We start from the raw sequence: 26996 nt of genomic DNA on the forward strand, positions 1-26996 counted from the left end.
CGCAAAACAATCCAAATAAAATAATTGTTGCCGTGAGCTCGTTAATGTTCGATAACATGACAAAATCCGTTATTGTTTTACAGGACTATTCAAAGTAAGCTTGGCTTTTTCCTTTTTTGGCCAAAAATATTTTCTGATGCCCAGGATGTTTGTGTGATTCATACGCTTGATTTTACCATGCCCTAATGACTTGCTCAATACATAACTTATTATATAATAATGTGAAATGTGTCTGGCTTAACTTTAAATGGGTGCTCTAAGCACCCGAGTCCTCTGTGAATTTGAATTTCAAATCTCAGCAATGCAGAGGTCCAGTTCAGGCAGCAAGCAAAACAACAATTACGGTGCCGAACATGATGTGAGCTCTGAGGAATCGTCTATACATAGAATGACTGCATCCAGTTCATAGACCCATATTGGGACTTTTGGTGTTTTTGCCTTTGGCTAAGAGCAGACATCCGGACACGGCGCAGGCACTATCAGACTTTGACATGGAAGGGACACTTTCTGCTCAAGCTGCCTATTAAAAAGCATCTTCGCTGACCGAGTGGAGGTAGAGAGGAGTACCATCAGCATGCAATGACAAACGTCTTTTGTAAAACCATTCAAATGAGGGAGGGAAGGTGAAGAGTATCTTCCGTCCATAAACCAACAAAAAGCAACCGCAGCGTTGTTGGTATGTAAACTAGGCCATATTCTTACTTGCACATAATTGTGGGATTTCATTAGACAGCTCTCTCTATTTCAATAAACGGCATCCACTTTGGCCGGCTGTCTTACGGGACCCCCCTGCTGGACGTCATGCGTGTGTCGCTCTTCCAAAGGGATTTCTTTGTGGAAGATCGACTATTAGACAAAATCAACCACTTATCCTCCCTCACGAGGGTCAAACCTTAAGAGTCATTGAAACAAGATTCACAAACAAAATACTTAAAGGGCTCATCAGACTGGCCGGGATGGACCCTTTTTCACGAACAAGCTCAATTTATCATTTTCCCACTCAAGGTGTCTCATGAGCACAATTACTTTATTAGTCAAAGCATTTGGGATTGAGTTCAACACGAGAAAAGAAAAGAAAAGAAAGAAATCAAGGATCAGGGGGTCTGAACTACTTCACAGCTGAACATTACCGAACATAGACTGAGGAGCTGCATGTATTCGTCGGCACCGTCAGCCAGGCATTTGTCCACCACCTGAAATACACAAGGAAAACATTAGAGTTGATGGTTAATTGACTTCGTACAGCCAGCCTCCCTCCGTCAACACTTGACAAGGTAAACCACGCTCACTTCAAATGAACTTGCGATACACCCATGCCCTCTAGCGGCCAACAACGTACACTGCGTTGGAAATGTCAATACAATGGTGTTTACATTTCTCCATAATACATATACCGTTTGCGAATTTCGCGAGTGCTTCTGGAACGCATCTCCCCGCAATAAACGAATACGCCACTGCCATGCCGCATGCATTGAGAGCACATGTAGCGGGGATGCGTGTCATCAGGCCAAATAAAATCAAGGTGCATCCTACCGCCATTTTTTCAGCGATGACAGACTTGTGCTCGTCACTCATCGAGTCGTGCTCAACGATACGGTCGTGAAGTTGACTCAGGACCCGCGTGGCTGTGTAGCCTTCATCCACCACGCTCTGACAAAGAAAGGATTTGACGTGAGACGGACGATGGCAACTTAGCAAGTCTTAAGTGACACGGAGCAACCTACCCTGACTGTCAACTCGAGTTTCTCGAAACTTCCTTTGAAGCAGACCTGAAGCAAATTGTTGATCCTATCGGTAGGAACAACCTGCAACAACATTGGCTTTCAATTTCAATTCATTCGTTTAACAAGCCGCCACCTACAGTCACGTCAGCTCTATCCATAAGCCTTAAATGAATCCATTTTTATCAATGTTTAATACTGGTTGCGAATACTGTCCATATTGGTCCCAATTTGATCACATGCTCACATATACCAGGGCCAATTCCAGTATAAGGGAAAAAACACTAGCAGAGTAAAAACCATATATACGTTATACACTATACACAGGGGGTCCCCGGTTTACGACGTTGATCCGTTCCTATGTGGCGATGTAAAGCCAACTTCGGTGTAAGTCGGAACAGTAATAAAATCAAACAGTAAAGTCATAAAAAAAAAGAGAAAACAATTCCTTACCTTTATTCCTGTGGTTGGCTTGCACACTGGAAGGGGCGTTGCAAGAGAGAGACGACGCAACGGTCCAAAATGGCACCATAGAACATGGTGGAAGTGGTCTTCCTCGGTCCACAGCCTCTCTCGCTACAGGTGTATTCTTCCGCCGCGCGCAAAAACTACTTCTCACGCACGTTATGAATCGTACGACGGCTTTACGAGGCAAAACCGTCAAAAAAAGGCTTTAAATATAGGAGACGTGTGTGGTAAATACGAAACAGCGTAACTCCAGACCGCCGTAAACTGAGGACCCCGTCTGTGTGTGTGTGTGTGTGTGTGTGTGTGTGTGTGTGTATACCGTATTTATTCTAATTATCGCCCAGGGAGATAATTAGAGAAGGTTTATGTCCAACAGGGGGGGGGGGCGATTAATAGAGAACACTTTTTGTCCAATTGCCTAGGGGCACTGAAATGGGCGATATGTATATTTTCCTTATGTAGTGTGCAATACCTGCATCTCACTGGTGTTCTTAACACTAGAACAGCGGCTGTTTTGATCTACCTCTAATAGCGGGGTGCGTCAATTGACGCTCCATCGACGCGACACGTTACCGTCGCACATCACATGTTGCGCATGTCGTGTTATCGCAATCGTCTTGTTCGAGCGCACGCCCCGATAACGCAATTGTGTGAGGATATTGTAGCGGAGTGACGAGTGTAATTGGATCATAATATAGAGATGAAGAGAACAAAATCCAAGTCGCATCAGCCTTCAAAAGAAAGCAAGCAGGCTGAAGCGCCGGACGACCCGTGTACATCACAACTTCAACAACAAAGCACGGTTTTGAAATACCCTGCAAATATATCGTTTATGGAGAAAAACAATTTAAAAGCGACATTCGACGTGCTGTCAAATCAGTCATATTTAAACTTGCGCAATGACGTCGACATGCGGCCGCGGAGGAAAATGTAAGTTTTGGGGGGAATTTTTAGCAGCATGGGCGATAATTAGAGGTATCAATGTTTTTTATTTACGTCATCGCTAACACACACTGGGCGATTATTAGAATATGGGCGATAATTAGAATAAATACAGTACATATGTATATACATATAAACACACACACACACACACACACACACACACACACATAGTATATAAAAAGAATGATTTCCTTGACTTCCTATGGAGAATGGTGTATTCCACATGAATGAGAGAACAAATGCTAAGCCATTGAGCCAGAAGAGGTAAAAATCCCATCTTACCCCAGCTATTTCCATGACGGCAACTTCTGTAATCTCACCGTTGGCATCGAGTCGTGCAGCACTCTGAAGGAAAGTGATGGCTTTGCGCAGGTCTCCCTCTGACACCTTCGCCAGTGCTAAGATACTCTAAAGGCCAAAGGAAAAAAAATGAAATAAGTGAAACGCGAAGAAACTACAAAGGACATTTCATTCAAATACAAAGTAAATGAAATTGAATCACGTGAAAATATCCATAGACGTACATAAATACTCTACAGATACAATACTCTAGAGTTCATTTGAAGTGGAAACGGTCAAGCAGCTCGTCTTAAATAATAGCCGCCCATACCGGTAGCGCGCCGGCATCTGATTTGAAGCGGAGCGGAGCTCTGCGGCCGCTACGGATCCAAGCCGCTCTGTCAAGAGCCACTCCCATTTCATCGGTCCGTAAGATATTTGTAAAATCTCTCTCTCTCCTGATATTTCCTGAGCCAGTCTGGACGTTTCAGCGTGTTGAGTGGACTTCTGCATTGCTACTATGACCTACCTCTTTTGTGTATTTGAGGTTCTCCTTCTCACAGATCTCCAGCAGACGCTCTTCTTGTACGTGATCGGCAAGGGGGTTAAAACGAAACTTGGAACATCTGGAAGTGAGGGGATCAATGATCCTACACAAGACACAGAAAGACAAAAAAAAAAAAAATCAACTTTGTGCTTTTGCTTGGCAGCGATATGCGCTGTGCTCACCTGCTGATATAGTTACAAATGAGACAGAAACGTGTGGTGCGGGCCTCCTTTTCCATTGTCCTTCTGAGCGCGGCCTGAGCTGGTGCGGTCATGGAGTCGGCTTCATCCAGGACGATGATCTTAAAAGGAGGACACGGCTTCCCGCTACAAAGGCAGCGCACGCATGTCTCGTTGAATTTCAAAGCAGGAAAAACATGGATGTTGCGAGGACTTCTAAAATCATGCTCACTCTGGCCGAGTCCCCGCAACAGTGAGTTGAGCAAAGTTTTTGACCTTCTCTCTGATGACCTGAATGCCCCTTTCATCCGAAGCATTGAGCTCAAGCACCCTCTGCTTGTATAGTTCTGGGCTGGATAGAGGAGAGAAAAGACACATCAGGATCAAGACGCCCGGTCCAAATACTCCTCTGAAAGCAACCTTGATCATGCCACTCACTCACTCACTCACTCACTCACTCACTCACTCACTCACCCATAAAGGTCTCTCGCAGCAGCTAATATGGTAGAGGTCTTTCCTGTTCCAGGTGGACCATAGAAGAGTAGATTTGGAAGCTAAATTGGTGACACAAGTTGGAGAAGTTTTGCTGTTGAACAACTCTTCCAAGCTACAGTATACACAAATCCATATATACCAGTGGGAAGGGCTGAAGCATTTTAAGAAAAGTCCAAAATTGTTTCGGAAATACGTAGCTGCAAAAACGACCAACCAAACAAACAACCAAACAAACAAACAAAAAATCGGGAGGCTCCGGTTCGTCTCTCGTAAGGTTCTTACTTTGCCGTAAATAAACTTACATCTGCTCCTTCCAGTGACTTCTTGAGAACCGCTACAGCTTCTTCCTGAAAGGCGACTTCATCAACGCACTTTGGCCTACTATGAGAAAATGGAGAAGCATCTGTCTAGGAATATAATGCTCATTGGACAAAATGAATGGCGGAGCGGATACATACTATTTTTCAACCCATGGAGTCAGCTTCGCTTTCTTCTCAATGCTGGAAACGGAAGCACACTTGTCTTTCTGGGGTCTCGTTGTTGATTTCAAAAATGCTTGCATGATTCCGTGCTGCTCTATATAACGGGAAAGAAAAAGATGCCCTGGTCACTGCAGCCCCTCACCCTTCTCTGAAATCGGACTGCTGGCTCATGTGTACAAAGCTACACGCTTAGCGTTTCAGACGCACGCACGCACGCGAATTCTCTTACCTGTTAACGACGTGGCGCAAACTCGTCTCCAGACCGGCTTGGCTTGCTTTTTTAAATCTAAAGTGTGTCCTGAATAAAATGAAACAAAATTGCTGGGCTTCACACTGGACAGTGATATTTTACATGCGGAAGACAAGGATATTTTCCCGCCCTGGGTGACACACTTCCGGTGACGTTTTCAAGTTATCAGCCAATACATTTTTTCGAATTGCGGATGTGACGATGATGACGACGATGAATTTCGGCAAGGACATAAACAACACACTTATTACAGTTTCATTTCACATTATGTTTGAGATGACTTGTCGAAAAGGGAAGCGGGTGTAAGCAATTCTGTTTATCTAGTCCCGTCCGGATTACAACCAAGGCTTTCACTGCCAAACAGACAGACGCACACACGCACGCACGAGTCCATCTCCCATCTGTGGTCCCTTCTCAAGAGTTCTCATTTTTCCCCAGTTTGGGTTTTGTGCGTTTTGCCTTGCCCTCCCGTGAGTTATCAGTGATTGGGGGATGTTGAGAAGAATTGTCAACTTTGAGACTTGTCTGTGACTAGGGGCTAGTTACGTCAATAAACTTGACAACATCGGCCTCGGTGGTCCAAGCGAAGCCAGGGCAGAGTGGAACCAGGGCCGTTCTGGAGCCTGTCATGGAAAAGTACTTTTCATCTCATCTGAGCTAAGTTGGTAACATTGAGTGAGAATGCTTCATGGGTTGATCAGACAATGAAAGAAAGACAAATGTCAGTTAATATACGAATAAACATGTCTACTAGACTACAGTAGCCCTATGCAAAAGTTTATTGACATGAGCAAACAAACAAACACTGAGTACGGATAGATCACATTTTGCCAAACAGGACAAAAATACAACTATAGTAAAATCATATCTGGACAAAACATATCAATTTGTGTATTTGTAATTTCGCAAGTATACATGCCTGCTTGTTACTTGTCATTTAAAAGCTCAATTCCGTCATGAAAGAGGATCCCTTTTTCAGTCCGACTTGAGGGCATAGAGAACGTCGTCTTGGCTAACGTTAAGGCGAATACGCTGCAGGATCCCCAAGCGGCTGGTTTCCAGCAGTAACAATCTGCAGGCTCCCAGGCGCTGACAGACTGCCAGAACCTCCGATACGCCCGTCGACTGCAGACCCTCCACCCGACACAAAGCCTGGTGCTGTATCAACACCTACGCACGAGGGTGGCAACGGTTCCGATGCGTGCTTTTTAATTGTGATTTGCTTCCTTTACCTGTTGGAAAGTGGCCTCCTCCAAACCCAAGCGCCGAAACTCTGCAATGACAGCGCGAAGGAAGAGCTGTTCCTGCACTGACGCAAACCTGAAAAGCACGCACCGTTACATCATGGCATCAAATGGATGAATTGGAGCTCTTCCTGCACTGACACAAAAAGCACGCACCATTACTTCATGGCATCAAATGGATGAATGATTACGCTCAGGGTCTTACTTGATGCTTGCGATGTAGGAGGAAGAAAACATTTCGTTGAGCGCATCCATCACGTGATCCATCCCTACCAATCTTGCGACCGAAGTACGAGCGACGGCGTGCTCGCAGAGTTCCGCGGCTCGGCGACAGATATCCAAGCATCGACGCGCGTCGCCCGACAGAGCGGCCACCTGAGGAAAAGGGTACCCAACCTGAGGACAAGGGTACCCACCCCGAGGACAAGGGTACCCACCCCGAGGACAAGGGTACCCACCCCGAGGACAAGGGTACCCACCCCGAGGACAAGGGAACCCACCCCGAGGACAAGGGAACCCACCCCGAGGACAAGGGAACCCACCCCGAGGACAAGGGAACCCACCCCGAGGACAAGGGAACCCACCCCGAGGACAAGGGAACCCACCCCTGGAGTAGCGAAGCAACTCATCTGCTAATGAGTGCTGGTCAGTACCTTCCTGGACACCAGCTGCAAAGCATCTTCTTCAAAGGCCTTGATTTTGTTCAAACGAGACATGATGATCTGCTGCAATTGCTTGTATCCATAGGGCTGGAATGACATTCGAGTTAAACCCTGCAAAAACAAGGACATCACCAATGCGTAAGAATAAAACAAAACACGGCCAATCCTGACACGGACGGACGGACGGCAGCTCCCTCCCAATTTTGCTCACCAGTCTGCTGGCCACTCTGTTGATCATGATCCTCTCCGGCAGGTCCATAGTGTTTGCGATGGTCAAAACCACCAGGCGGGAATGGCGCCGCGTGGGCCAGTCAAACAGGTTATACATCACATTTTGCTTTCTGGTCCACAAGAGGTCCAACTACAGATGGAAGGTACATAGGACGTAAAAGTTGATTGAGGCTGAACAACACTTCATGGCTTCTAGAGATGTGGGCAAAAGTTGACATTCATGAATGCTTTCCTACAACTCAAGCTAGACATCGTCATTAGCTTGAACGCGTAAACAGGCCAACCAAAGTGTCTGGGAAGGGATTCAACGGGCCTAAAATCATTTGGACTGCGCTGAAATGTTGCGGACTAGAGAAATTCCCAAACAAATTCAGTCTTGTACAAGCACGTGTTGTTTTCACAAATGAGATGGGAACTTGTATTCCATTCCATGATTAGTACAAGTAGAACTAAAAAATGCTTCTTACTTCATCCACCAAGAGCACAGTGGTTTGCTTTCTGGGAGCAGGGTTGCTGAATCGCTTCTCCAAGAGTGAAGCTGCGTGGTCAGCTGTAGCCTTCTGACTCGTTAGTTTCTGGACAAAATGTTTGCAATGAGACTGTTGAAAATGAACACACGCGCCCGTAACGCTACGGACTGACGGCTCAGCATAGAGAAGGCATGACCAGAGTACTACGTATTGACGTGACGCTCCTGGTCTGCTGAAGGCCTGCGCACATCTTCAACCCGAGTCTGGAAAAGGCTGAGCTTTTGTGCTGGCTGAAAACTTGCCTCCTAGCTTGCTTTCCATACATTTCAGTGGAGTGAAGGCAACATTAGTCAAAGAGCCACAAAGAGCCCTACTAGCAAGGCACCTACGTATATAGCATTCTGTGTGCTACGGAGTCAAGTCATTCCTGGGAATAAATGTTCTGACTGAAAGGCACACACTGAAGACTTTGTTCACCTCAAGTATCTGAACATAGGCTTGATGAGGGTCTGTCATCTTCATCCCGTTGATCTCAACAAAGTGGAACGATGGGATCTCGTCGGCGTTTGCGGCATTCCGCAGACAACGAATCACCTCGTGCACTGTCGCGGTCTTGCCCGTCCCTGGCACACCCGAGATGTACATGCACCTAAAACACATGGCGCAATGTCACTCTCATTTCATTTCATCTCAGATACGCTTTGTACCAGTTCAGGAAGATTCGCGATTTGGTCCTCTGGAATGTAATTGCTGCAGAGTGGTTGCCTCAGTAGAAATCCTGACAACCATTTAAGCCCTCTTATACACTCCCCCTCCCCTGCTTGGAGAAGGGGGCTAAGTGACAGAATCTGCTGTCGGGATTCTGCAACAAGATCTTAGGTGGCAACGTCGTATCAGCCCCGTCTGCTGCTTTTGCGAAGGGCTGCAAAAGTCAACTGCGTTCGTATATGCTGCCTTTGCCGGGTCCAGCTTGAAAATGCAAACACATTCTGAAAACTGTGTCAAACAACGAACGACTTGCAATCCATTTCGCAGTGTTCCTGGCAAAAAAATGTTCAAAAACTCTCACCCGCCTGTGCCATCAATGATTTTGCTTTCCACAAAGCTGTAAATGTCTTGAAACTCCTGCTCCCTGCAGGGTAGCGACTCGGGCACCGACGACACGTGTAACCTAAACAAGACAAATATTCAAACTTATTACATTTGATATACATGGATCGATCATCAAATGAAAAAGATGACCATTGGATTTCTATTGCGCTTTTCCGTACAAGCATTATCCACACGCTCGTCCAGTCCGTTCACACTCAAACGATGGCTTTACACAAGTTGTGCTTGCGCATTGTTGGAATTTCAGTGCAGGTTTGAATTTTTTTTTTTTTTACCTTACCTTGTTCTGGCCACTTCTAATACGTAGTTCGGTTGTGGGGCTGGCATCAACCTGCTGGGGATTGTGGGGGTGCCATGGCGAGGAGTATCACTTTCTCCCTGTGTAGATAAGTAGGTATTCATTAGTGCTAATGAGCTAAGAAGCCCGTGAACACGGGCAGATTTCATACCATTTACCTTCTTGCTGCGCGTTTTGCGGCACGTTCTAGCGGCGGACGGGCTTTTCTCCGAACGAGGCGGGAGACGCTCAGTCATACGCCGCCGTCTACCTTTCCTCGCTAGTTCACCTTCATCACCATCAATCATTTCCTCATCGTCACTGCTACTATACAGTGCCGTATTTGATGGGACAAACTCTTCCTCGTCTTCTGTGTCCAAGTCCGGCTTTGGCTGGTCATCCAGAAGATTTCTGAGTCAGTCAGAAAGCTCACAAGTTGAACAACTTCAGTTACGAATCAGAAACAGTGTTCAGTTTTTCATTTATCCTGCAAATCTGCCTAATCAGAAGCCTATCTGCCAAATTCAGACGACCGCGCTTAATGGTTGAGTCTTAACACGCACAATTGTTTTTTGATCCGAGAAGAAACGAGTTGAGCGGACTTCCTTTTGGATCTCTTGGGGAGTGTGGCGACGAGCAGCATTGGAGCGTTCTCATTGTCCACCTCGGCGGCCCTTGTGATGGAAGCATAGAATAAAGAAGAAAAACCAGATGAGAACGCTTCGAAGCAAAGGCTCCAAAAAACGTTTTTTACGAAAGAAAGACTGGCATTTAAGGAGCAAGATTTCAATATTGAGGAGCAATTTATCTTCCAGGTTAGTCCTGAGGACCTGAAGCAAGGGTTAAATGAAACAACAAAAAATATGACAATTGAATGGAGGAGTTGTCGAGATGCAGCCACTGAATATTTTCGCATTTGAGTTGCCGATTGAAAAGTCAAGTTTATTTATATAGCCCTAAATCACAAGCAGTCTCAAAGGGCTTCACATATACAAAACAAATTGACAATTATTCTCAAAGCACGGAAGAAAAGGGAATTAAATCGCTATGTTCCGAGACGTCTGTTCTGACCTATCGTTGAATGTGTAACGCTAACCCATGAATTGATCAAACATTTAGAAAAGACGAGTAGTACTTACCCATATTCAAAGTTTTTCAGCTTCCTCAACGGTTCTCCTTGCTGTCTGGTTTTCATTCTGGAAATAAGACAGTTAGACTTCACCGTTCTCGGCTTGGGCAATGCTGAACCATAACAAGTTGGACGAGAACTATTCTTCTACCAACTCTGGACGACGCAAGGTGGCTGCTGCCACCGGCCGTTTCCCGCGAGAATGACGTCACGTCCGCCAAAAAATGGAAACCTTGAGCACGTCTCATTTAGTGAAAGTTCTTCTGCTCATGCTGCATTCGAGGAAAGTGGGAGCTTTTCCGACTTCCAACAAGGAAAAGTGCACGAGAACGCCTTTTTGAACTGGGAGCTCCGGGTTGCGATTTTTTTTTTCGTAGGCTACTTCTGGCATCATGTACACTTCTCAGCCAATCACGGAGCCAGAACCCGCCACGTCGTGCATATCATTAGCGGCAGAACCCGCCACGTCATGCATATCTTTAGCGGCAGAACCCGCTACGTCATGCATATCATTAGGGGCGGAACCCGCTACGTCATGCATATCATTAGCGGCAGAACCTGCTACGTCATGCGCATCATTAGCGGCAGAACCCGCTACGTCATGCATATCATTAGCGCCAGAACTCGTTACGTCATGCATATCATTAGCGGCAGATTCCGCGACGTCATCCATATCATTAGCACAACCGGTTGATGCGCATGTGTTATAAATTCATGGCATTGTGTCCATGATTGAATACATACAATTAACAGAGCCAAGGTAAATTCACAGTAATTATGTCTGTGAAAAACCTTGAATGCTTTTAATTTTTTATTTTGGAATGCATGTTTGACAATTAGGTCTGCTATGTTTATGACAGGTTAGGTTGTGTTGTTTTTGTCAAGTTGTCATGACAAAGGCATCTTAAACAATGTCAACTTAGCATCAACAGTGACGTCAAGCCAAAATGTTCATTCATCACAAACCTGAATATGGCTTTCTGTGGAAAATGTCTGTGTGCACATGACGACGTGCGTCACTGTCACGTGGCTGACTGAGGTGCTGAAGGAGCGGGCACTTGACAAATTATTAGGCAACTATTAGTGCGCAGAATTTGGATGCAAGTGAATAAAAAAAATTTTTTTAAAAACAGACATTTTCCTATCTTACCCGTTTATTTTCATTTGTTAGGGAGAATAAGCAAACAGCTCAAAATGTAAACATTAAAAAAACCTAAATGACCACCAATATATTCCTTTCAACAACAGTTCTAAAAAACATTTGGGTCAATATATACAAGTAAAGTGACAATGATACATGAGGAAAGCAGCATAATGGCTCACGCACGCACAAGCCAGTGTTTCATGCTGGAAATCCTTGTGCTTTCCAATCTTCCGCAGGCTGTACTTTGTGACTCAATTGATGGTCCACCTGGAGGCAGGAGCCAGTGTTTCATGCTGGAAATCCTTGTGCTTTCCAATCTTCCGCAGGCTGTACTTTGTGACTCAATTGATGGTCCACCTGGAGGCAGGAGCCAGTGTTTCATGCTGGAAATCCTTGTGCTTTCCAATCTTCCGCAGGCTGTACTTTGTGACTCAATTGATGGTCCACCTGGAGGCAGGAGCCAGTGTTTCATGCTGGAAATCCTTGTGCTTTCCAATCTTCCGCAGGCTGTACTTTGTGACTCAATTGATGGTCCACCTGGAGGCCATCGCTCTTCTGACTTTCCTCCTCTGTCAGCATCCATTGCTCCGTTCCCTCCTGCCCTTCCGAGACACCATGGTGCTCTTTGGCACGTCCTTGCAGTTCAAGGCATCCCACGTGGTCTTCTTCCACCTTCTGGCTTTCCAGCTGCTCCTCAGTGACCTGAAGCTTCAACTCCTGCATCAGTCTTTCCAGCTTAAGGGCTTTGCGGCGCTCGTTTTGTTGGATGATAGCAAAAAGGTGCTCTGTCAGCTGTTCCTTTACGTCCGTTTTCTTGTGGAGATCCAACTTGGCCATCACATACTCTGCTTCTGCCTTTTCGTAGCGCTTTCTGGAAGAAACAAGGAAAGAAGATCAAAACCAAGACTGAAATGTCACTTCAATTCCTGATGTGTCAAATCAAGCAGACTCTGCCCAAAAAGTGGGTGTCTGTCAGTAAGTCCACCGCCACTCAACATTTTTATCCCCTAAGTGTTGGGCTTTAACTTTTGGTGCTAGAATGCAAAGTGTGTTCCTCACCTGGCAGTAGTGTAGTCCCAGCTGGCTTGCTCGATCTTTCCTCTTAGAATAGCGATGTCGTTCGAAACCATGTCATCAAGGGCTTGCAGCTCTTTCTGGATTCTCTTGAGCTTCACAGCCTCAGCTTGAGTTTGCTTGGACCTACATTGAGTGAGCGCTCATCTTCAGTTGCTTTTGATCTTTCGACATGACAGCCATGAGCCTCCCACCCTCCCTGTATGTGGCTCAGCAAAGACACTTACTTTTCGGCTATGGTTTTTGCAAGCAGAGCCTTCTTGCGCTTATTTGCATCTTCGATCATTTTTTGCTCCCGTTGCAGTTGCTCCAGGCGAGTCTTGTCTCGACTGCAACAATGGAAGCAATGTGTTGAAATGAAAAATGGCATCATCGGTTTGGTGCAAATAAAGATCAAACAAAAGTACTAACAGTTCGATTTCTTGTTTGTCAAGCTCCTTCACTTGCGGATTTGGCTTCTCTGCGGCAGCTTGACAGTTTGCTTGCGTCTTTTCTTCGATGAGCCTCTGCTGCGCGTCGCTTTTGGCAGCCGGGCTTCCTGCTGCCGCCATGTGCTCACACTCGGGTGGCAGCTTATTGAGCTGTTGCTCCGGCGGAAGTTGGAGGGACACGACTCCATTGCATACCTGAACCTCAGCCTGAACCTGAGCCTGAGCCTGAACGGCTCGCTGCACTAGATTCTCTCTTTGCACTTGTTGCCGACTCCGACCGGGCGCTCGTAGTTTGTGCTTGCTTGCTATCACGGAGTCTGTAACGATTGCATAAAGCGCCGTATTCTTGTGGAGCGAATCCAAACAAACGTCAGACGAGAAAAGTTCAACGACAGGTTACCTTTTTGCTGCAATCTCCGCAGTTCACTTTCCGAGAAGCCAGCCCAACTACTCATTTTATCGTTTCAAACTTACATTTAAAATCAAGAGAAGGGGTGAGCTGGATCGCGTCAGTTACAGGACAATCAAAACGTAAAGTTGACAGCAGCACTCAAGAAGTCGACACAGCCATGTTTCTCCCCTCCCTTTCTCCCTCGGAAGATGATGATGATGATGATGATGCCACGTCAAGGACCAACAAAGCAAGCATTGAGTTGTCCCAAGACGCGCCTGAACGGAAAAACAAACTAGAGTGATCGAATTCGTGCATAAACCTTTTTTTGTTTGGATTTGTAATTGGAAAAGTAAAAACGGACTATTTTTTCCAATTGTTTTTCAACCATCACTTGTGCCCGTGTGTGCGTGCGTGTGTGTGCGTGTGCGTGCGTGCGTGCGCGCCCGCGTGTGTGCCCGCGTGCATGAACGTCATTTACATTGCAGTGCAAGGTGATTTTGCATTCATTCTGCTCTTCCAAGTGAGCCACACAGGTGTCTTTTTCTTTTTTTCTTCTAATTAGTAAGATGGGCTGCTTTACATTTGCCAAAGTGGTGATGGTCCTCTTCAATTTGCTTATCTTGGTGAGTCTAGTATGCCTGTTTTCATTCGAAGCATATGATTGGAGTGAAGTCCAAAGTAATGGTTTGTGAGATAAGAGGATTCCATCCATCCATCCATCCATCCATCCATCCATCCACAATGTGCACATGTCTTTTTGCAGGTGAGTGGCCTAACCCTACTGGTGATGGCAATCTGGGCGAGTGTAGACGGGGCCTCCCATCTGCAGATCCTGGGACCTTTCTCCAGCCAAAGCATGCGACATGTCAACGTGGCCCATTTCTACATGGCCATCGGGGCCTTACTGGTGCTGTTGGCTTTCTTGGGCTGCTGCGGAGCTCACAAGGGGAGCAAATTTCTTCTCCTCACAGTAAGTGGCGTGACGCCTGATTGTCAATATCCCTGTTTGTTGTCATTCAAGCCTCATTTTTTCGTTCTTCGGGAATAGATGTACGTCGAGTAATGTACGAACCCTAACCCAGCCACAACGCATCTCTTAGCTGCCTAAAACGTTCCAAAAACACTCAGGGCAATACCAAATGGCACGGATGGACTCATCAAGCCAAACTTTGACAAGATTATCTATCTGGTATCTCTCTTTTTTGTGCAGTTCTTCTCCATCATTCTCATTATTGTCATTGCTGAAGTGGCAGCTGCAGTTGTAGCCCTGGCTTATTCTTCATTCGTAAGTTATCCACATCAGCGTTTTCACTCCCTCCCTCCCTACCTCCCTCCTTCCTCACTTGGCTCCTTTACAAGCAAACAAAAACCTCTGGCGAATGCTGAAAGGGACCATGCATTCTTAGTGACACAAAGCTTTGACTCCCATCCTGCATTGGCCAACGACCAATTTTTTTTTTTCACAGGCCAAGCGAATCCTTCGCGCGTGGGCTAGCCCTGCTTTACACAAGCAGTACGCTAGCAACGCTGTGCTCACTAAGCCCTGCAATGCAACCATGACAGAGGTGAAGTTGACATCTTCTATGCGTACACCTTTTACAGCGGTGCTTTCCTTTGATTGTATCATGTACAGCACTGACATTAACACGCCAAGTCTCTTTCTTAGGGTTGTTTTGAACAAATCCTGCAGTCCCTTACAGAGCATGCAAACATTGTGGGAGCAATTGCAGCTGGAATTGCTATTTTAGAGGTAAATGTGCACAAAAATAGTTGATGCAATCTTACATTACGGCACTCTAAAATTGGATCTCCATACAACACCCTGTTCAATGACAACTTAAAGAATGAAATGTGGATGTCAGATATTGCTTATTGAAATGTACCTTTCCATCATAATCCAATTTTTTCCTCTGACTTACGCTTAAAGATGTTTAAATGAGCCCACACACACACACACACACACACACACACACACACACACACACACACACACACACACACACACACACACACACACACACACACACACACACACACACACACACACACACACACACACACACACACACACACACACACACACACACACACACACACACACACACACACACACACACACACACACACACACACACACACTGCATGGAAGTGAACTGCACTGTAAAATTCAAGAGAGCGCAGAGTTAACATTTCATATCTTCTTTCCTCAGATTGCTGCCTTGATGGTGTCAATGTATTTGTACTGTCACATGGACAAAAGAGTAAGTTGAGAGTGGCAAACACAAATGGATCACCAAGTACGTAGCGTGAATTCATGCGGCCACCCGGCCGACGGTAGCAGCCCTGCCCTCCACTACACCCGGGATGACTGCAACCTTCAAAAGTGAGCAAGGAGAGCCTGGAGCAAGACATCTCTGCTAACTCAATCAGAAGCAAATTTGGCTTCCTCCATATGAAAATGTCGATGCAAAAGAAAACTCAGCCATTGGCAAATTCTGTGGTTTTCAACTCACCGAAACGGCTGGCTCAATGTCAACTTTAGCGCTTGTTAACATTAACTGTAGGTAACACCAACAAATCTAAAATACAAGGATTTATTTGTATTATCAGCACTCCACTGGTGCGAACGGTCGTCCATCCATCTGTGCGTGCCCCGTAATCGGCTAGCAAAACTCGGCACGTCGGTCATTGACTAGTGACTACGACCAGGCAGAGAAGAACAAACAATTGTGGAGTGAAAAAGAGTTTTCCGCAACTTTAATGTCACTTGGAGTTGTACAAATCAGAATATTCTTGATGTTCATGCATTTTCCAGGGCCTCAATCGGAATATTTTCTCAGTTTGATGTCCTACAAAGAAAAGAAATCCAACCAGAGGCAACTGAGCCATGCAGTCAATATTAAAAACCCACAGGGCTTTTTAAAGAACCATCCTCAACCTCCACAGTTAAAAATACATATGCAACATTTTTCCTCAAAATATATACATATATATACACATACATACATGATCATCATTTTGAATCTTGAAATAGAGACAAAAGAAAAGCAAACACTTTCATTGATAAGGGACAAATAAATACAGATAACTTAAACAGTTTGTGGCCGAAGCTCTCAGTAGTTAAAAGAAAGAAAATTTGACACCATAACTATGTAACACTGCTCTTTTCTTTAATCAGTCAACTTTTCTGGATGGGTTTTTTTTCCCCCCAAATTTGCCTGTTTGTTTGTTTGTTTCTCTTCCACGTCAGGTTTTCATGTACGTATATGATTAAAGGATGAGGTTCATCAACAGGTGGATTTGGTTTTCCTTGAAACATCATCGGCACTGTATGAATTACAATGTATGGTCAAATCAAGAGTGCACAAGCTGACTGATGAGAGTAAAGACATTTTTGAAATCAGGGTAAAAACTGACATTGAGTGCCACAAATCCATTAAGTGCCACAAATCCATCTCGGACTAAAATGTGCTGTTGACCATTTTCTTTCTTAGGCAAACACCATGATCCTGTTTATTGCGTGGGATGTGTTCCAAACCAACCCGTAGTAGCTGGGCCTTTTTTTTTTTTTTTAGATACATCGTCTCATACCTCCCATGCGCTTTTAACACGACAGCTTGTTCTGACACATTTGAAATGCAATGTAACCCGTTGAAAAGAAAATAGTGCACAGTATTGATAGGTGCTGTGTGTTGTGTTGTGGCTAGGTAGTTTGGGTTGAGTCTTGTCTTGCGTTCTCAAAAGAACAGCTGTATAATTTCTATCCTTCTCCAACCCTGGACTAATTTCCATTCAAGAAAGCCTCCAATCAGCTTGATTAGCGGAGCAAATGTTCATTATTTGAAATATGGACATTATTCAGCTATTTTGATGTACTTCCAATACTGTACAGTATTTATATGAACATAAAAAGCACTTTAAAAAGGGATTGCAATAAAGTGCCTACAAAGTAGGTATCTTCTGCAGAAAAATCAAGCAATATAGTAATGGGGGAAAATTGTTCATCAAATAGGTTCCCACCATTTTTAGGCAAATAGAATCAAAGTCCCTTAGCAATGGCAGATTGATTTAGCAGTGTTTTGTTATCATAAAAAAAGGAAAGTTTGCAGGTCCTGTGTTGAAGAATTTCTTAAGGCCTGAGCTGGTTCAAATGTTGTGGTGGTGAGCAGGCTTTAAGTCTGTCTGTGTGTGTGTGGGGGGGGGGTTATAGCTGCTCTGCTGGTGCAGCCTCTTCTTTGGTGGGAGGCTCTAAGTGGATTGGTTTGACATTGGCAGGTTTCTTCACACTGGTCACAATAAAGAATCAGACACAAGTGTTATCCATCCATTCCATCTACTCATGTTATTTTGTTGGGAAAAATACCCACAATAACTAACTTACGAGTATGGGGAGATTGGCACGGCCACCACCAGGATATGATTCCTCTTTCTAAAGAGCCTCCACAAGCCTCGGTGATTTCCACGAACATCCAAGTCCCAAACGTGGAGGCACTTGGTCGAGGAATGAGGGAGACACAAGTGGCTTTTGAGACAAGGCACACAACGCTACTGACGTCATGTCATGTTCATCCGGCATCTTAATATCATATCACATCTCCATCCATCCGTTTTTTCCAGCATGCTCGAAATGGTTCATTCAAGCTACGACGGTGAATGGGAAAGCAAGTCCTCGCCGCCAAACAGAAAAGGTTTTGCAGCGTCTACCTTAGCCAGCTCGGTCCAGGTGGAGGTGTCCGTCTCAGACTCCATCTTAATGAACATGACGTAGATTTTGCCCACAGAAGAGTCTGGCAGCGTGGTGTCCTCACACGGGTTCTTGGTGTGGTCCAGCACCTCCGCCTCCCTGCAATCAATCACAAACTTGTTCAATCGGAGAAAGATAGAAAGTCCAACTTTCTCCTTCTTCAAATCAACACGATGCTCAGTGTCCAATCTAAAGGTCACTCACCCCAACAGGTTTTGTATTTCCACTTCATAAGCATCCTTCTTTAAGCTGGAAAAACAAGGAGGGGGGAAAAAAACACGAAAACATTTGGTTCACACTTCTTCCAAATGTAATAGATGAGGGCAACAGTGTTAGAACCCCGGCCAGCGCCGGCCGGCCCGGTCCTGTGTATAAAAGCACGAGTCATACACCTGTCCACGTTCTTCAGCTGCACGCGAGGAACCGTGTTAAACTTGTGTTTCTTGAAATACACCTCCTATGGAAAAAGAACAAAAAGAAGAACCTTGACTGTGCATTACAATGATATGAAATGAAATGAAGGGGTTGAAGAGCTTACATGAAAGTAGCCATTCATGTTGAGGCCGATGATGCCAAAGTGGTAGGAGCGGGACACGTCGGGTATGATGCACTCTCGGCCCTTCCTCTGCTCTGGCATTCGCATCCACATGTCCCAATCCCACAACTAGGTAGGAGAGACGCAGCGTCGTAGCACAGCGACCACACAAGGAGGGCGAGAAGAAAGAATGGCGCACCTTCTCCGGTGTTGGCCATTTGGGCTCCAGTTCGTCCTTGTAGAGGCTCTTTTTCAGGACCCAGCCCAGGCCGGGCATGCTCTCCACTCTGTAGAGCAAGGCGGGATCCTCTGCCGTGTGTTCGTAGCCCTACGCCAGCCACACATCCAGTCAACGTACTCAAAGATCAATCAAACAATTGATCATATTTGAAAATACACAGTGATGACACAACCTAGGGCAAATCCTCGGTTCTCACGTTTTCTTGCAAAAAAACAACAACAAAAAACAGATAGGTACATCCAAAGGAACTCAACCAGTAGGCTTTGTTCAAAACAAAAACAAAGGCCTTTGTTTATTCACCTGATCGTTCCAAGCTGAGATGCAATACAGGCTGTCGTCCTCATCCAACAGATGGATGGTCTGACTCAGAAAACTTGGAACAACAGCACAAACAAAGTGGGCAAACGCAGTGTGTGGGCTTCAGCCACTTGTTACCCATGAAAAAGTACGTACCTGAAAAAGTCAATGGAGATGTCCAAATCTTCCTCTACCACAATAGCATATTTGGCCTCCTGGAGAAAAAAAAGATCTTTCATAGAAAGTGTCATCATTTGAATAGAATTAATTTCATTTTTGCCCCCAGTCAAATAAAAACGAAATTGACTCAGCAGTGTACTGTCATCACATTTATTTGAACAAACGGAAGAAAAGAGAAAAAAACCAAAAACAAATCAACAAGCGGGTGTTTTCGGGAGAAGGCTCACCGGATGAAGGTTGAACGTTGCAGTCAGACTGGCCTTGTAGTGCTGTGACCAAGAAGGGCAAATTTATATGATTCTTTTTTGTAAATATACCAAACTAAATCATGAAATAAAAACAGGACAATTATAGCCGACAGCTAATCAACTTTTGAGGTTTTGCCGTCGCATCATTTCAGTACCAGTGTGGAGATATTTCATATCAAGATAGCCTCTCTATCTCGAGGCACCAACCTGCGACACCCGAGCATTCTTAATGCTGATGGGTGTGTGCTGAACTCCCTTCAGTCCAAACAGCGCCACCACATCCATAGGCTCCTGAGTCACGCATAGAAAAAGAATGGGATCAGTCTAGCGTCCGTGTGGCTTCTCCTCATTTCCAGGAGGAGAAGACAGACGGCCGGACGGCCGGCCGGTGGTCAAGCAACCCCCCCACCCCAAGATTCAATTCATTTCCTGGAGATGATTTACATACCTCATAATAGCCATCAATGAAGACCGTGACCATCTGCGGGTTAACACCATGAGCGGAAAGAAGCGACCTGAGCATCCTGAAAACGCATGGCAAATAACGAGGCCACTCGAATTGTCTCACTTTTCAAACAACAACTAAGAGCCAATCCCCTTTTAAAGCCGAGCTCTTACCGATAGAGATAGTTGGGTCTGTTTCCCGCAATGACGGCGACGGGGACGTTGAAGACGCTATTATTGGGCAGCTAGAGGAAAGAAAATGCAAGAAGCGCTGCTGCTAAGGCACATTATAAGATTATAATATTTGTCCATACTTGAGCTGGCTCAAGCAAAGGTTCGACTATGAAATTGGTGGCGTCTTACAGGTTCCGGGTTGAATTCAATGGGCGCCGGGTCTTTGCAGCTGCAGATGCTGCCGTATCCCTCCACTTTGCTGCAGAACAGCTTCCGCCGCCTGTTCCACTCCGTGTCTGCCCAATGGCACTCGCCCTCTGAGCACATCAAACTTGAATCAATCGGCCACCTATCAGCCCTTGGAAAAATGCACCAGTATATGTGCACCAAGCGTGGCCGCAGGTGGGAGCTAAAAAGAATGAACGAATATTGATTGCCCATGATGAGCAAGGAGCGGCTAGATCGCAGGTGTCAAACTCACGGCCCGGGGGCCAGACGCGGCCCACCACATCATTTTATGTGGCCGGCGAAGACAAATTGTGCACCAAAGCCGTGTGTCATTACTAGAATTGCAAATTGTCTTCACTTTTAATATTTTTTTTTTTTTTTTTTTTTTTAACATTTGACCAGATTTGAAAACCAGTTATTGGTCAGTTTGTTTTGTAGCTTTGACTGTATATAATATGAGGTGCTCATACATTGATTTGGGTTGACAGTCATAACGGCCCTCCGAAAGAAGCTATGACTACATTGCGGCCCGCGAAAAAAACGAGTTTGACACGAGATGATTGGATTGCACACGACAGCCTACCTTCAGAGGCAGTGAGCTGCACTTCTGTTTTAAGAAGAACCGGATCGCCCCAGGTGGAAAGAGCAGGAGATTTGGAATGCTTTTCACCATACACTTGACCTACAAAAACAAATGTGCAGCTCGTCAGTCCAAAAAGAACAGACATTGGCTTACCTATGGAACCTACTACTATTTGTGGCTTTCGAGAAAGCCTCGTTCGTGTTCCAGTGACACCATTGTCAACGAAACTCCACCTCCTTTTTTCACCACCAGAGTCCACATGTCTCTCCAGCTGAGAAGGAGCGAGACCTGGCTCCCCAGACTTTTCAGCAAGTTTTTGGCCGCATCTTTGAGATGGAACGTACCCTCGTCCTGCACACAAAACAGCGGGCGACGTCAAGCAGAGTGGGGCTATTGAGAGCTAGTAACTTACCTTAATGGTGAAGATAAGAACTCGACCTCGAGTCACCATATTGACAAAGAGGATCATGGCTTCGTCCTCATGGGGTGAGTAGGTATCAAAAATTCTCTTGGCCATCACGTGACCCTAGGAAAGAGGAAAAAAGGCCAAAGAAATATTTATCTCCACCATATTGATTTCAAGCCATGAATCCGTCCATTATCCCTCCCCACGGTTGGGCGGGCGGGCGCACGTCCCATCTTACAGGGAGAGCACATGCAAACTCCACCCGGGAGCCAGAATGGAACCTCTGAAGATATCAAGGAGATGATGCTTACTGTAGCCTGGTTGAGAACAATCACATGGATGCCTCTTCCTTGCTGCGGCGTGTCATCCTCCAGCACCTGCAGGAATGTCTCCAAAAATCAAGGGGAGAAACCTTTGCTCATGTAGTTGTATGTGCAGTCAAGCACGTCAATATGTGTCAACTTATCAACGTTGTCAGTTGGGCGCGCTTTTTAACTCACCGTGGTGCCATCCACTGCCACGTAAACTTTGGAGCGGCTCGAGTACACCTCAATGTCAAGGACCTTGCGCCCGTTTGCCTTTGGTCTGCGAGGAGTCTCCATGTTGGGCATTACGTCCTCTAAAAGAAAAGCATTGATGAATTCCAGCGCGCCCACGGTGGTTTTTGGACAAAACAGAATAAACGCCATACCGTATTCTTGAGCTGCTGCTGCTGCTTCTTCTTCATTAGCAACTCTTCTTGTGTCCAAGATGAGTTTAATATTGACTACGACAGTTACCAGTAGAAAGAGTACAGCGCCAGCCTGTGAAAGAAAAATGAAACTCAGAGTTCTTCAAATTGGTCGTTTTTAAATGTGAGGACGGTGAAAAAATTCAATGACATCAAATGAAAAATGACGAAAGAATTGATTTGCAACATTGATTTCATCCGCAGTTGCTGATGGTGGAGTGAGTGATACGTGAAACGTTGGTCTCACCTGACAGAAGCGACGAATAGACCTCTTGTTGAACACTTTGTATTTATAAGTGAGATACAAGCTTCTTTGCTGGCGGGGTATAAATGGCTTGGCTCGGGGGTTGGGAGTCCACGTCTCCATTCCGCTACAAATCTTGTCCTCGTCGTCAGTGGCAAAAAGTACCAATTAGGCGCATCATCTATCTAATCATTAGAAGAATCATTAGATTCGAATGCAAAGAAACACAACAGCGACAAGCTGGCCTGAAAGCATTTCACCGAACCTCGTCGAAGGACAACGAGCGACCCAACTGTGTGCACGTCGCATGGTTGTATCAAGTGCAGAAATCGCCCGCTCGCTAGAACAATCAAACGAGGTAAAGACCTACCTACTTTTTCTGCAACATGCCGATTGAAGGATCTGTCGCAGGATCCGTGACGTCACACAAATGACGTCTCTCTTGACTCTCTGGTTTCCGGTTGGCTGCTGCGGCTGCGGCTGCGGCTGCGGCTGCCGCTGCTGAACTCCAACACACGGTATCGCGGCCCTCTCCACTGCCACCAAGTGGGCGAATGTGTGTAGTCACTTGAATGGCCGATCTAACGTGATCATGCTAGACCCGTCTTTGTATTCCATATGAAAAGATACATGTTATTTGGTCAACTAAATGAAGACGACGCACGCACAACAGATCTTTTCCGAATGAAAGTTGACGTCACCGTCCAGAGTCCAAGAACAAGGGCCATGGTTTACTGCGCCATAAAAGCTTGAACTGATCTTGTGGTGCAGCACCCAAAGCAACACGTAAGAGTGAGTTCCTTGGGAGAAACAGCAGCTACACGATGAGGTGAATGAGTTCTGCCTTTGAGATTGCTCATTTTGCACTTGTCTGTGTTGAGATGTGTTTGTCGGTGTCTACGACTGTGCCTTTCTCCACTGCTTTTCTTTCTCATCTTTGTATTCTCTTGTGGATTTGTTTCTTTCTGCTCTGTCTGGTTTCTCCCTTTAACACGAGTCACCGTACACTTTCAGTGCCAAACGGACTCAAACGACATGGAAGACCGAGCTGGAGAGCCTGCAATGTCACTTCACGTGGAAGCTGAACCTCCAAAGATCCAAACTTTTCCTCCTCCGAGATCAACTGGAAGATATTGGCGTCGTGGAGGGATACAAGTGGCTGGGACATATTTACAACTTGCAGGGTTACGTACGCTACCGGCTCGGGAGTAGCAAAGACGCCTTGGCTTTCTTCAGCATGGCTGCGGAGGCATTGCGTCAGATGAGAAATACTGTCTCGGAGGAGGGCCCGTGGCTGGCGGTCAACTACGGGAACTTGGCTTGGCTGCACTACCGCATGGGAGAAGCGACGCAATGTCAGACTTACCTGTCCAAGGTTGACAACCTTCGGACTGAATATCCTTCACCGTGTCCGGAGGAACTCCACCCCGAGATCTGCGCTGAAAAAGCCTGGGCTCTGATGAAATTTGGCAAAGACAATACACTTGTGGCGCTGCAATATTTTCAGAGGGCCATCAGGATGCAGCCTGACATGATCGAGTGGCACTCCAGTCACGTGCTAGCGTTAGCGAGCACGTCCAAGCTATATCAAAGCGGACTCGACGGGAACGCTTTTGAAAAACTGAAAGTAGCTAAAAAACACGACCCCAATAACCTGTACCTTGCGACAATTTACCTGGCCGCTTGTGCCGCTCGAGGAAGAAGAATTGAAGGGGAAGCGCGGCAATTGGCCAAGGAGATTCTGAAAAAGCCCGTCAGCAGCTACAGCGGCATTAAACCGTTACTCAAAGTGTTCAGGGTGTATTTATCAATGGACGAAGCTCTCGACTTGGCAGAAGAAGCTCTGGAAAGACATCCGGGAGAACGCTATCTTAAGAGGTGTGCTGCAATCTGCTACAAAAAGAAGGTTTTCTCACACAGGGACATTTTGCCGGAACCAGCGCTGGTCGACAGGGCCGTCGGTCTCTATCGAGAAGTGATTCTTCTCTACCGTCAATCTTCGCTCAAGAGAAAATTAACTCTGGCAAATCTATATGTAAAATCGACTCACGAGCAAGCTAAAGCCGCTGAGATATTTGAGGAACTCCTTCTCCATCAGGGTGAGCAGGAACCCGGAGACAGACAGATGCTTTATAACTACTATGCAAAATATTTACAGTCCGCCCAGAGGGAGAGATACAAGTCAATAGAATATTACATGAGGGCAGCAGCTATACAACATCCATCTGTCTATCGCGTAAACAGCATTCAAATCCTGGAGAAAATCAGGGAAAGAGAAAGAAACAAAATGTGCCGAGAAATAGAAGAGTTTCTAAACAACCTGCAGGGCTGAGAAAAGAATAGCGTGCGTATCCTCACTGGAAGTATGCACGTAGTTTTGGGAGTTATTCTGTCATTCGTAGACAGATATGTTTTTGAACGTTTCATTTTCTTTGAATGAACGTCATGAAATAGAAGGAAAAGTTCAACAGCAGATTATGATTTGCAGAACGTGGCCACTGGGGGGCGATATTTAACAAACTCCGTACACGCACTGATTGAGTCACGTTTTCGCACGGGGTGCACCCGACATCGGGCAACCAAGCATCCACACTGATTGAGTCACGTTTTCGCACGGGGTGCACCCGACATCGGGCAACCAAGCATCCACACTGATTGAGTCACGTTTTCGCACGGGGTGCACCCGACATCGGGCAACCAAGCATCCACCGCACCGCAACGCACCGCGCCGCAACGCAACGCACCGCAACGCACCGGAACGCAACGCACCGCACCGCACAGCCACCCGGCCTCATACAGACTTACAATTTGGAGTGTTCAATTGGCCTACTTTGGATGCTTTGGACATTTACTCCATCTATATTGTCCAGTTTATCTGACATTTTCACAGTTGCATCGACCAGTTAAGGATTCATACATGTTCAAATAAATGACGTAATACATACTTTTTTTCCTCCTGGTCCATATTTGTCAATAGTAAACCGCACGTCAATGTATACCAATATCAACCAATGCTCATATTGTGATCTGCTCTTCAGTCACTGTGATATACTTTTCAGTCGTACCGTCCAGCCTGACCTAGGATTGATTCTTCTCACATTTTCGACGTGATGTCGCATCGATGCTACTTTTCTTAACCAGTCTATGGCGTTTCACATGATATGTTAGAATAAAGTACTGTTGCATAAAAGGTACATGGTTCTTTCAAACGTACAGTGTAATCTTCACAGGAAATGAAAAGTCAAACCCAAATGTAACATTTGAATGAAAGCATTGGGATATGGTACCAGAACGTGCGTGCGTAAAAGCCGACTTAAGATTTGTGTGCATTGCACGGCACGGCATATGTTTCTCATCCGAGAGAATGTCGCCTGCGGTGAAGGCAGTGCAAGAGTGTCCACTTGGAGAGCGTGGGAGCGAGTTGGAGGGGAAAAACAAGTGAGTTGTCACAGGTGCGCGCGCGCCTACCGAGCTCGCCGAGTTCGGGGGAAAAACAAGTAAGTTGTCACAGGTGCGCGGCTGCTACCGAGCTCGCGGCGCGCCGCGGCGCAGCCCAGCACAGCCCAGCACAGCCGGGCCCAGCCCAGCCCAGTCCAGCCCAGCCGGGCCCAGCCCAGCCCAGTCCAGCCCAGCCGGGCCCAGCCCAGCCCAGTCCAGCCCAGCCGGGCCCAGCCCAGCCGGGCCCAGCCCTTCAGGCGTCCAAACAAGAGAGGGCAACGTGGGCGTTTTATCATGCTGCTGGTTGGGTTGGGTTGACCCCGCTGCCATTCGAAAAACATTTGTAACCACTTTCTTATTGTCTCCATTTCCAGATGGCTGCTCATTTGACTGTTCGGAGTGAGCTAAGGAAGCAACAGCCACTTCTATTTTGCTGTCTAATCATAAACATGTTTTGTACAAATTGTGCAGTCACGTCATTGTCGCCATCTCAAACTCATAATTATGTTGAAGCAATAATTATAACGTGTTGTTTGTTATGCCCAAACATTAGTCGCCAGCTGCCAACGGGTCCGACAAGGTCATGTGACGCACATGAGAAAAGGTGCATTTCATTTGCATATCGTGACAACTACCAGAAGATTGTTGGCATACCGCGGCAGGTGCTCAATGTCTGCGAGTGCGTGCGAGGATAGTCAAACTGGTTCATGCAAAAAGTCATCTGCGTCCTCCAAGGCCAGTTCACAGCCCTGGAAGCTCCGCATAAATCACGGCCAATTTGGACAGGCGGACTATAGCTATTTCCAAATCGGCAGGCCGCGTCCTCCAACGCACAATATGGCGACGACCTATGTCAATGTACAAAAAAATGGGCCAAAATTGGACATTATAAACGATAAGCTCTTTTCCTATTCATTTTAGACTATGGTGAGCACGGTGCATACTCGCCAGGAGTCTCCATGCGTGCAATAA

At 46.0% G+C, this 26996-nt stretch overlaps 7 protein-coding genes across 18 annotated transcripts in view; 2 read left to right on the forward strand and 5 right to left on the reverse strand.

Annotated features, from left to right (window-relative positions):
• The window catches only part of tut4 (terminal uridylyl transferase 4), a 37626-nt gene that overhangs the window by 841 nt on the left and 9789 nt on the right, over positions 1-26996 (reverse strand). The window lies entirely within an intron of this gene.
• rfc4 (replication factor C (activator 1) 4) lies at positions 1009-5507 on the reverse strand. Its single transcript, XM_037250594.1, has 11 exons — positions 5346-5507; positions 5093-5210; positions 4937-5015; positions 4614-4693; positions 4372-4491; positions 4143-4286; positions 3943-4063; positions 3417-3542; positions 1725-1805; positions 1534-1650; positions 1009-1193 (listed from the first exon to the last, which is right to left on the reverse strand). Exons 2-11 carry the CDS (start codon positions 5194-5196, stop codon positions 1095-1097), a joined length of 1071 nt encoding a protein of 356 aa, XP_037106489.1. The 5' UTR covers positions 5197-5210; positions 5346-5507; the 3' UTR covers positions 1009-1094.
• On the reverse strand, positions 6115-10694 carry orc1 (origin recognition complex, subunit 1). Of its 5 annotated transcripts, none has more exons than XM_037250570.1 (12): positions 10500-10694; positions 9924-10034; positions 9540-9771; positions 9364-9461; positions 9043-9144; positions 8451-8622; positions 7971-8078; positions 7484-7633; positions 7264-7383; positions 6816-6985; positions 6599-6686; positions 6115-6536 (listed from the first exon to the last, which is right to left on the reverse strand). In XM_037250570.1, exons 1-12 carry the CDS (start codon positions 10553-10555, stop codon positions 6342-6344), a joined length of 1602 nt encoding a protein of 533 aa, XP_037106465.1. In that variant the 5' UTR covers positions 10556-10694; the 3' UTR covers positions 6115-6341. The 5 variants fall into 5 exon arrangements, 4 of the variants coding, with proteins under 4 accessions (XP_037106465.1, XP_037106466.1, XP_037106468.1 ...); XM_037250571.1 differs by having other exon boundaries at positions 9924-10024; positions 10500-10691; XM_037250573.1 differs by having other exon boundaries at positions 9540-9752; positions 10500-10516.
• gorab (golgin, rab6-interacting) lies at positions 11626-13741 on the reverse strand. 2 transcript variants are annotated; one of them, XM_037250595.1, is made up of 6 exons: positions 13539-13741; positions 13119-13455; positions 12935-13036; positions 12693-12833; positions 12171-12504; positions 11626-12080 (listed from the first exon to the last, which is right to left on the reverse strand). In XM_037250595.1, exons 1-6 carry the CDS (start codon positions 13591-13593, stop codon positions 12012-12014), a joined length of 1038 nt encoding a protein of 345 aa, XP_037106490.1. In that variant the 5' UTR covers positions 13594-13741; the 3' UTR covers positions 11626-12011. The 2 variants fall into 2 exon arrangements, with proteins under 2 accessions (XP_037106490.1, XP_037106491.1); XM_037250596.1 differs by having other exon boundaries at positions 11626-11838; positions 12124-12504.
• LOC119122275 (tetraspanin-1) lies at positions 13786-16914 on the forward strand. 2 transcript variants are annotated; one of them, XM_037250606.1, is made up of 6 exons: positions 13786-14155; positions 14296-14502; positions 14743-14817; positions 14999-15097; positions 15199-15282; positions 15743-16914. In XM_037250606.1, the coding sequence occupies exons 1-6, from the start codon at positions 14099-14101 to the stop codon at positions 15800-15802; spliced, it is 582 nt and encodes a 193-aa protein (XP_037106501.1). In that variant the 5' UTR covers positions 13786-14098; the 3' UTR covers positions 15803-16914. The 2 variants fall into 2 exon arrangements, with proteins under 2 accessions (XP_037106501.1, XP_037106502.1); XM_037250607.1 differs by lacking the exon at positions 14743-14817.
• Positions 16275-23238, reverse strand: pomgnt1 (protein O-linked mannose N-acetylglucosaminyltransferase 1 (beta 1,2-)). Of its 6 annotated transcripts, none has more exons than XM_037250558.1 (22): positions 22961-23233; positions 22590-22771; positions 22304-22415; positions 22113-22231; positions 21924-21989; positions 21619-21732; positions 21440-21557; positions 21207-21305; positions 20585-20712; positions 20396-20466; positions 20226-20301; positions 19985-20068; positions 19757-19798; positions 19506-19564; positions 19353-19425; positions 19011-19139; positions 18815-18940; positions 18669-18733; positions 18481-18525; positions 18237-18375; positions 17914-18023; positions 16275-17818 (listed from the first exon to the last, which is right to left on the reverse strand). In XM_037250558.1, the coding sequence occupies exons 2-22, from the start codon at positions 22707-22709 to the stop codon at positions 17737-17739; spliced, it is 1977 nt and encodes a 658-aa protein (XP_037106453.1). In that variant the 5' UTR covers positions 22710-22771; positions 22961-23233; the 3' UTR covers positions 16275-17736. The 6 variants fall into 6 exon arrangements, with proteins under 6 accessions (XP_037106453.1, XP_037106454.1, XP_037106451.1 ...); XM_037250559.1 differs by having other exon boundaries at positions 22590-22767; positions 22957-23233; XM_037250556.1 differs by having other exon boundaries at positions 22957-23233.
• On the forward strand, positions 22894-25172 carry LOC119121750 (interferon-induced protein with tetratricopeptide repeats 1-like). The gene is made up of 2 exons (XM_037249642.1): positions 22894-22944; positions 23584-25172. Exons 1-2 carry the CDS (start codon positions 22894-22896, stop codon positions 24916-24918), a joined length of 1386 nt encoding a protein of 461 aa, XP_037105537.1. The 3' UTR covers positions 24919-25172.

The sequence above is a fragment of the Syngnathus acus genome, chromosome 4 (assembly GCF_901709675.1).
Source record: "Syngnathus acus chromosome 4, fSynAcu1.2, whole genome shotgun sequence".
Taxonomy (NCBI): domain Eukaryota; kingdom Metazoa; phylum Chordata; class Actinopteri; order Syngnathiformes; family Syngnathidae; genus Syngnathus; species Syngnathus acus.

Bases quoted from the DNA above. Each gene is read 5' to 3' on its own strand.
- rfc4 (XM_037250594.1), bottom strand. From the start codon at position 5,196: ATGCAAGCATTTTTGAAATCAACAACGAGACCCCAGAAAGACAAGTGT. The intron at 3,543-3,942 runs GTAGGTCATAGT...TTTGGCCTTTAG, and splicing joins ACCTCAAATACACAAAAGAG to AGTATCTTAGCACTGGCGAA. The intron at 1,194-1,533 runs GTAGGATGCACC...TGTGTATTTCAG, and splicing joins TCATCGCTGAAAAAATGGCG to GTGGTGGACAAATGCCTGGC.
- orc1 (XM_037250570.1), bottom strand. From the start codon at position 10,555: ATGAAAACCAGACAGCAAGGAGAACCGTTGAGGAAGCTGAAAAACTTT. The intron at 8,079-8,450 runs GTGAACAAAGTC...CATTTTGTCCAG, and splicing joins CCTATGTTCAGATACTTGAG to AAACTAACGAGTCAGAAGGC. The intron at 7,634-7,970 runs GTAAGAAGCATT...TTCCATCTGTAG, and splicing joins CTGTGCTCTTGGTGGATGAA to TTGGACCTCTTGTGGACCAG.
- gorab (XM_037250595.1), bottom strand. From the start codon at position 13,593: ATGAGTAGTTGGGCTGGCTTCTCGGAAAGTGAACTGCGGAGATTGCAG. The intron at 13,456-13,538 runs GTAACCTGTCGT...CAATCGTTACAG, and splicing joins GCGGAGATTGCAGCAAAAAG to ACTCCGTGATAGCAAGCAAG. The intron at 13,037-13,118 runs GTTAGTACTTTT...CCATTGTTGCAG, and splicing joins GACAAACAAGAAATCGAACT to TCGAGACAAGACTCGCCTGG.
- LOC119122275 (XM_037250606.1), top strand. From the start codon at position 14,099: ATGGGCTGCTTTACATTTGCCAAAGTGGTGATGGTCCTCTTCAATTTG. The intron at 14,503-14,742 runs GTAAGTGGCGTG...TTTTTTGTGCAG, and splicing joins GCAAATTTCTTCTCCTCACA to TTCTTCTCCATCATTCTCAT. The intron at 15,283-15,742 runs GTAAATGTGCAC...TTCTTTCCTCAG, and splicing joins CTGGAATTGCTATTTTAGAG to ATTGCTGCCTTGATGGTGTC.
- pomgnt1 (XM_037250558.1), bottom strand. From the start codon at position 22,709: ATGGAGACGTGGACTCCCAACCCCCGAGCCAAGCCATTTATACCCCGC. The intron at 21,990-22,112 runs GTGAGTTAAAAA...ACATTCCTGCAG, and splicing joins TGGCAGTGGATGGCACCACG to GTGCTGGAGGATGACACGCC. The intron at 21,306-21,439 runs GTGGAGTTTCGT...TTGTTTTTGTAG, and splicing joins TCTGGTGGTGAAAAAAGGAG to GTCAAGTGTATGGTGAAAAG.
- LOC119121750 (XM_037249642.1), top strand. From the start codon at position 22,894: ATGGTTGTATCAAGTGCAGAAATCGCCCGCTCGCTAGAACAATCAAAC. The intron at 22,945-23,583 runs GTAAAGACCTAC...CTTTAACACGAG, and splicing joins CGCTAGAACAATCAAACGAG to TCACCGTACACTTTCAGTGC.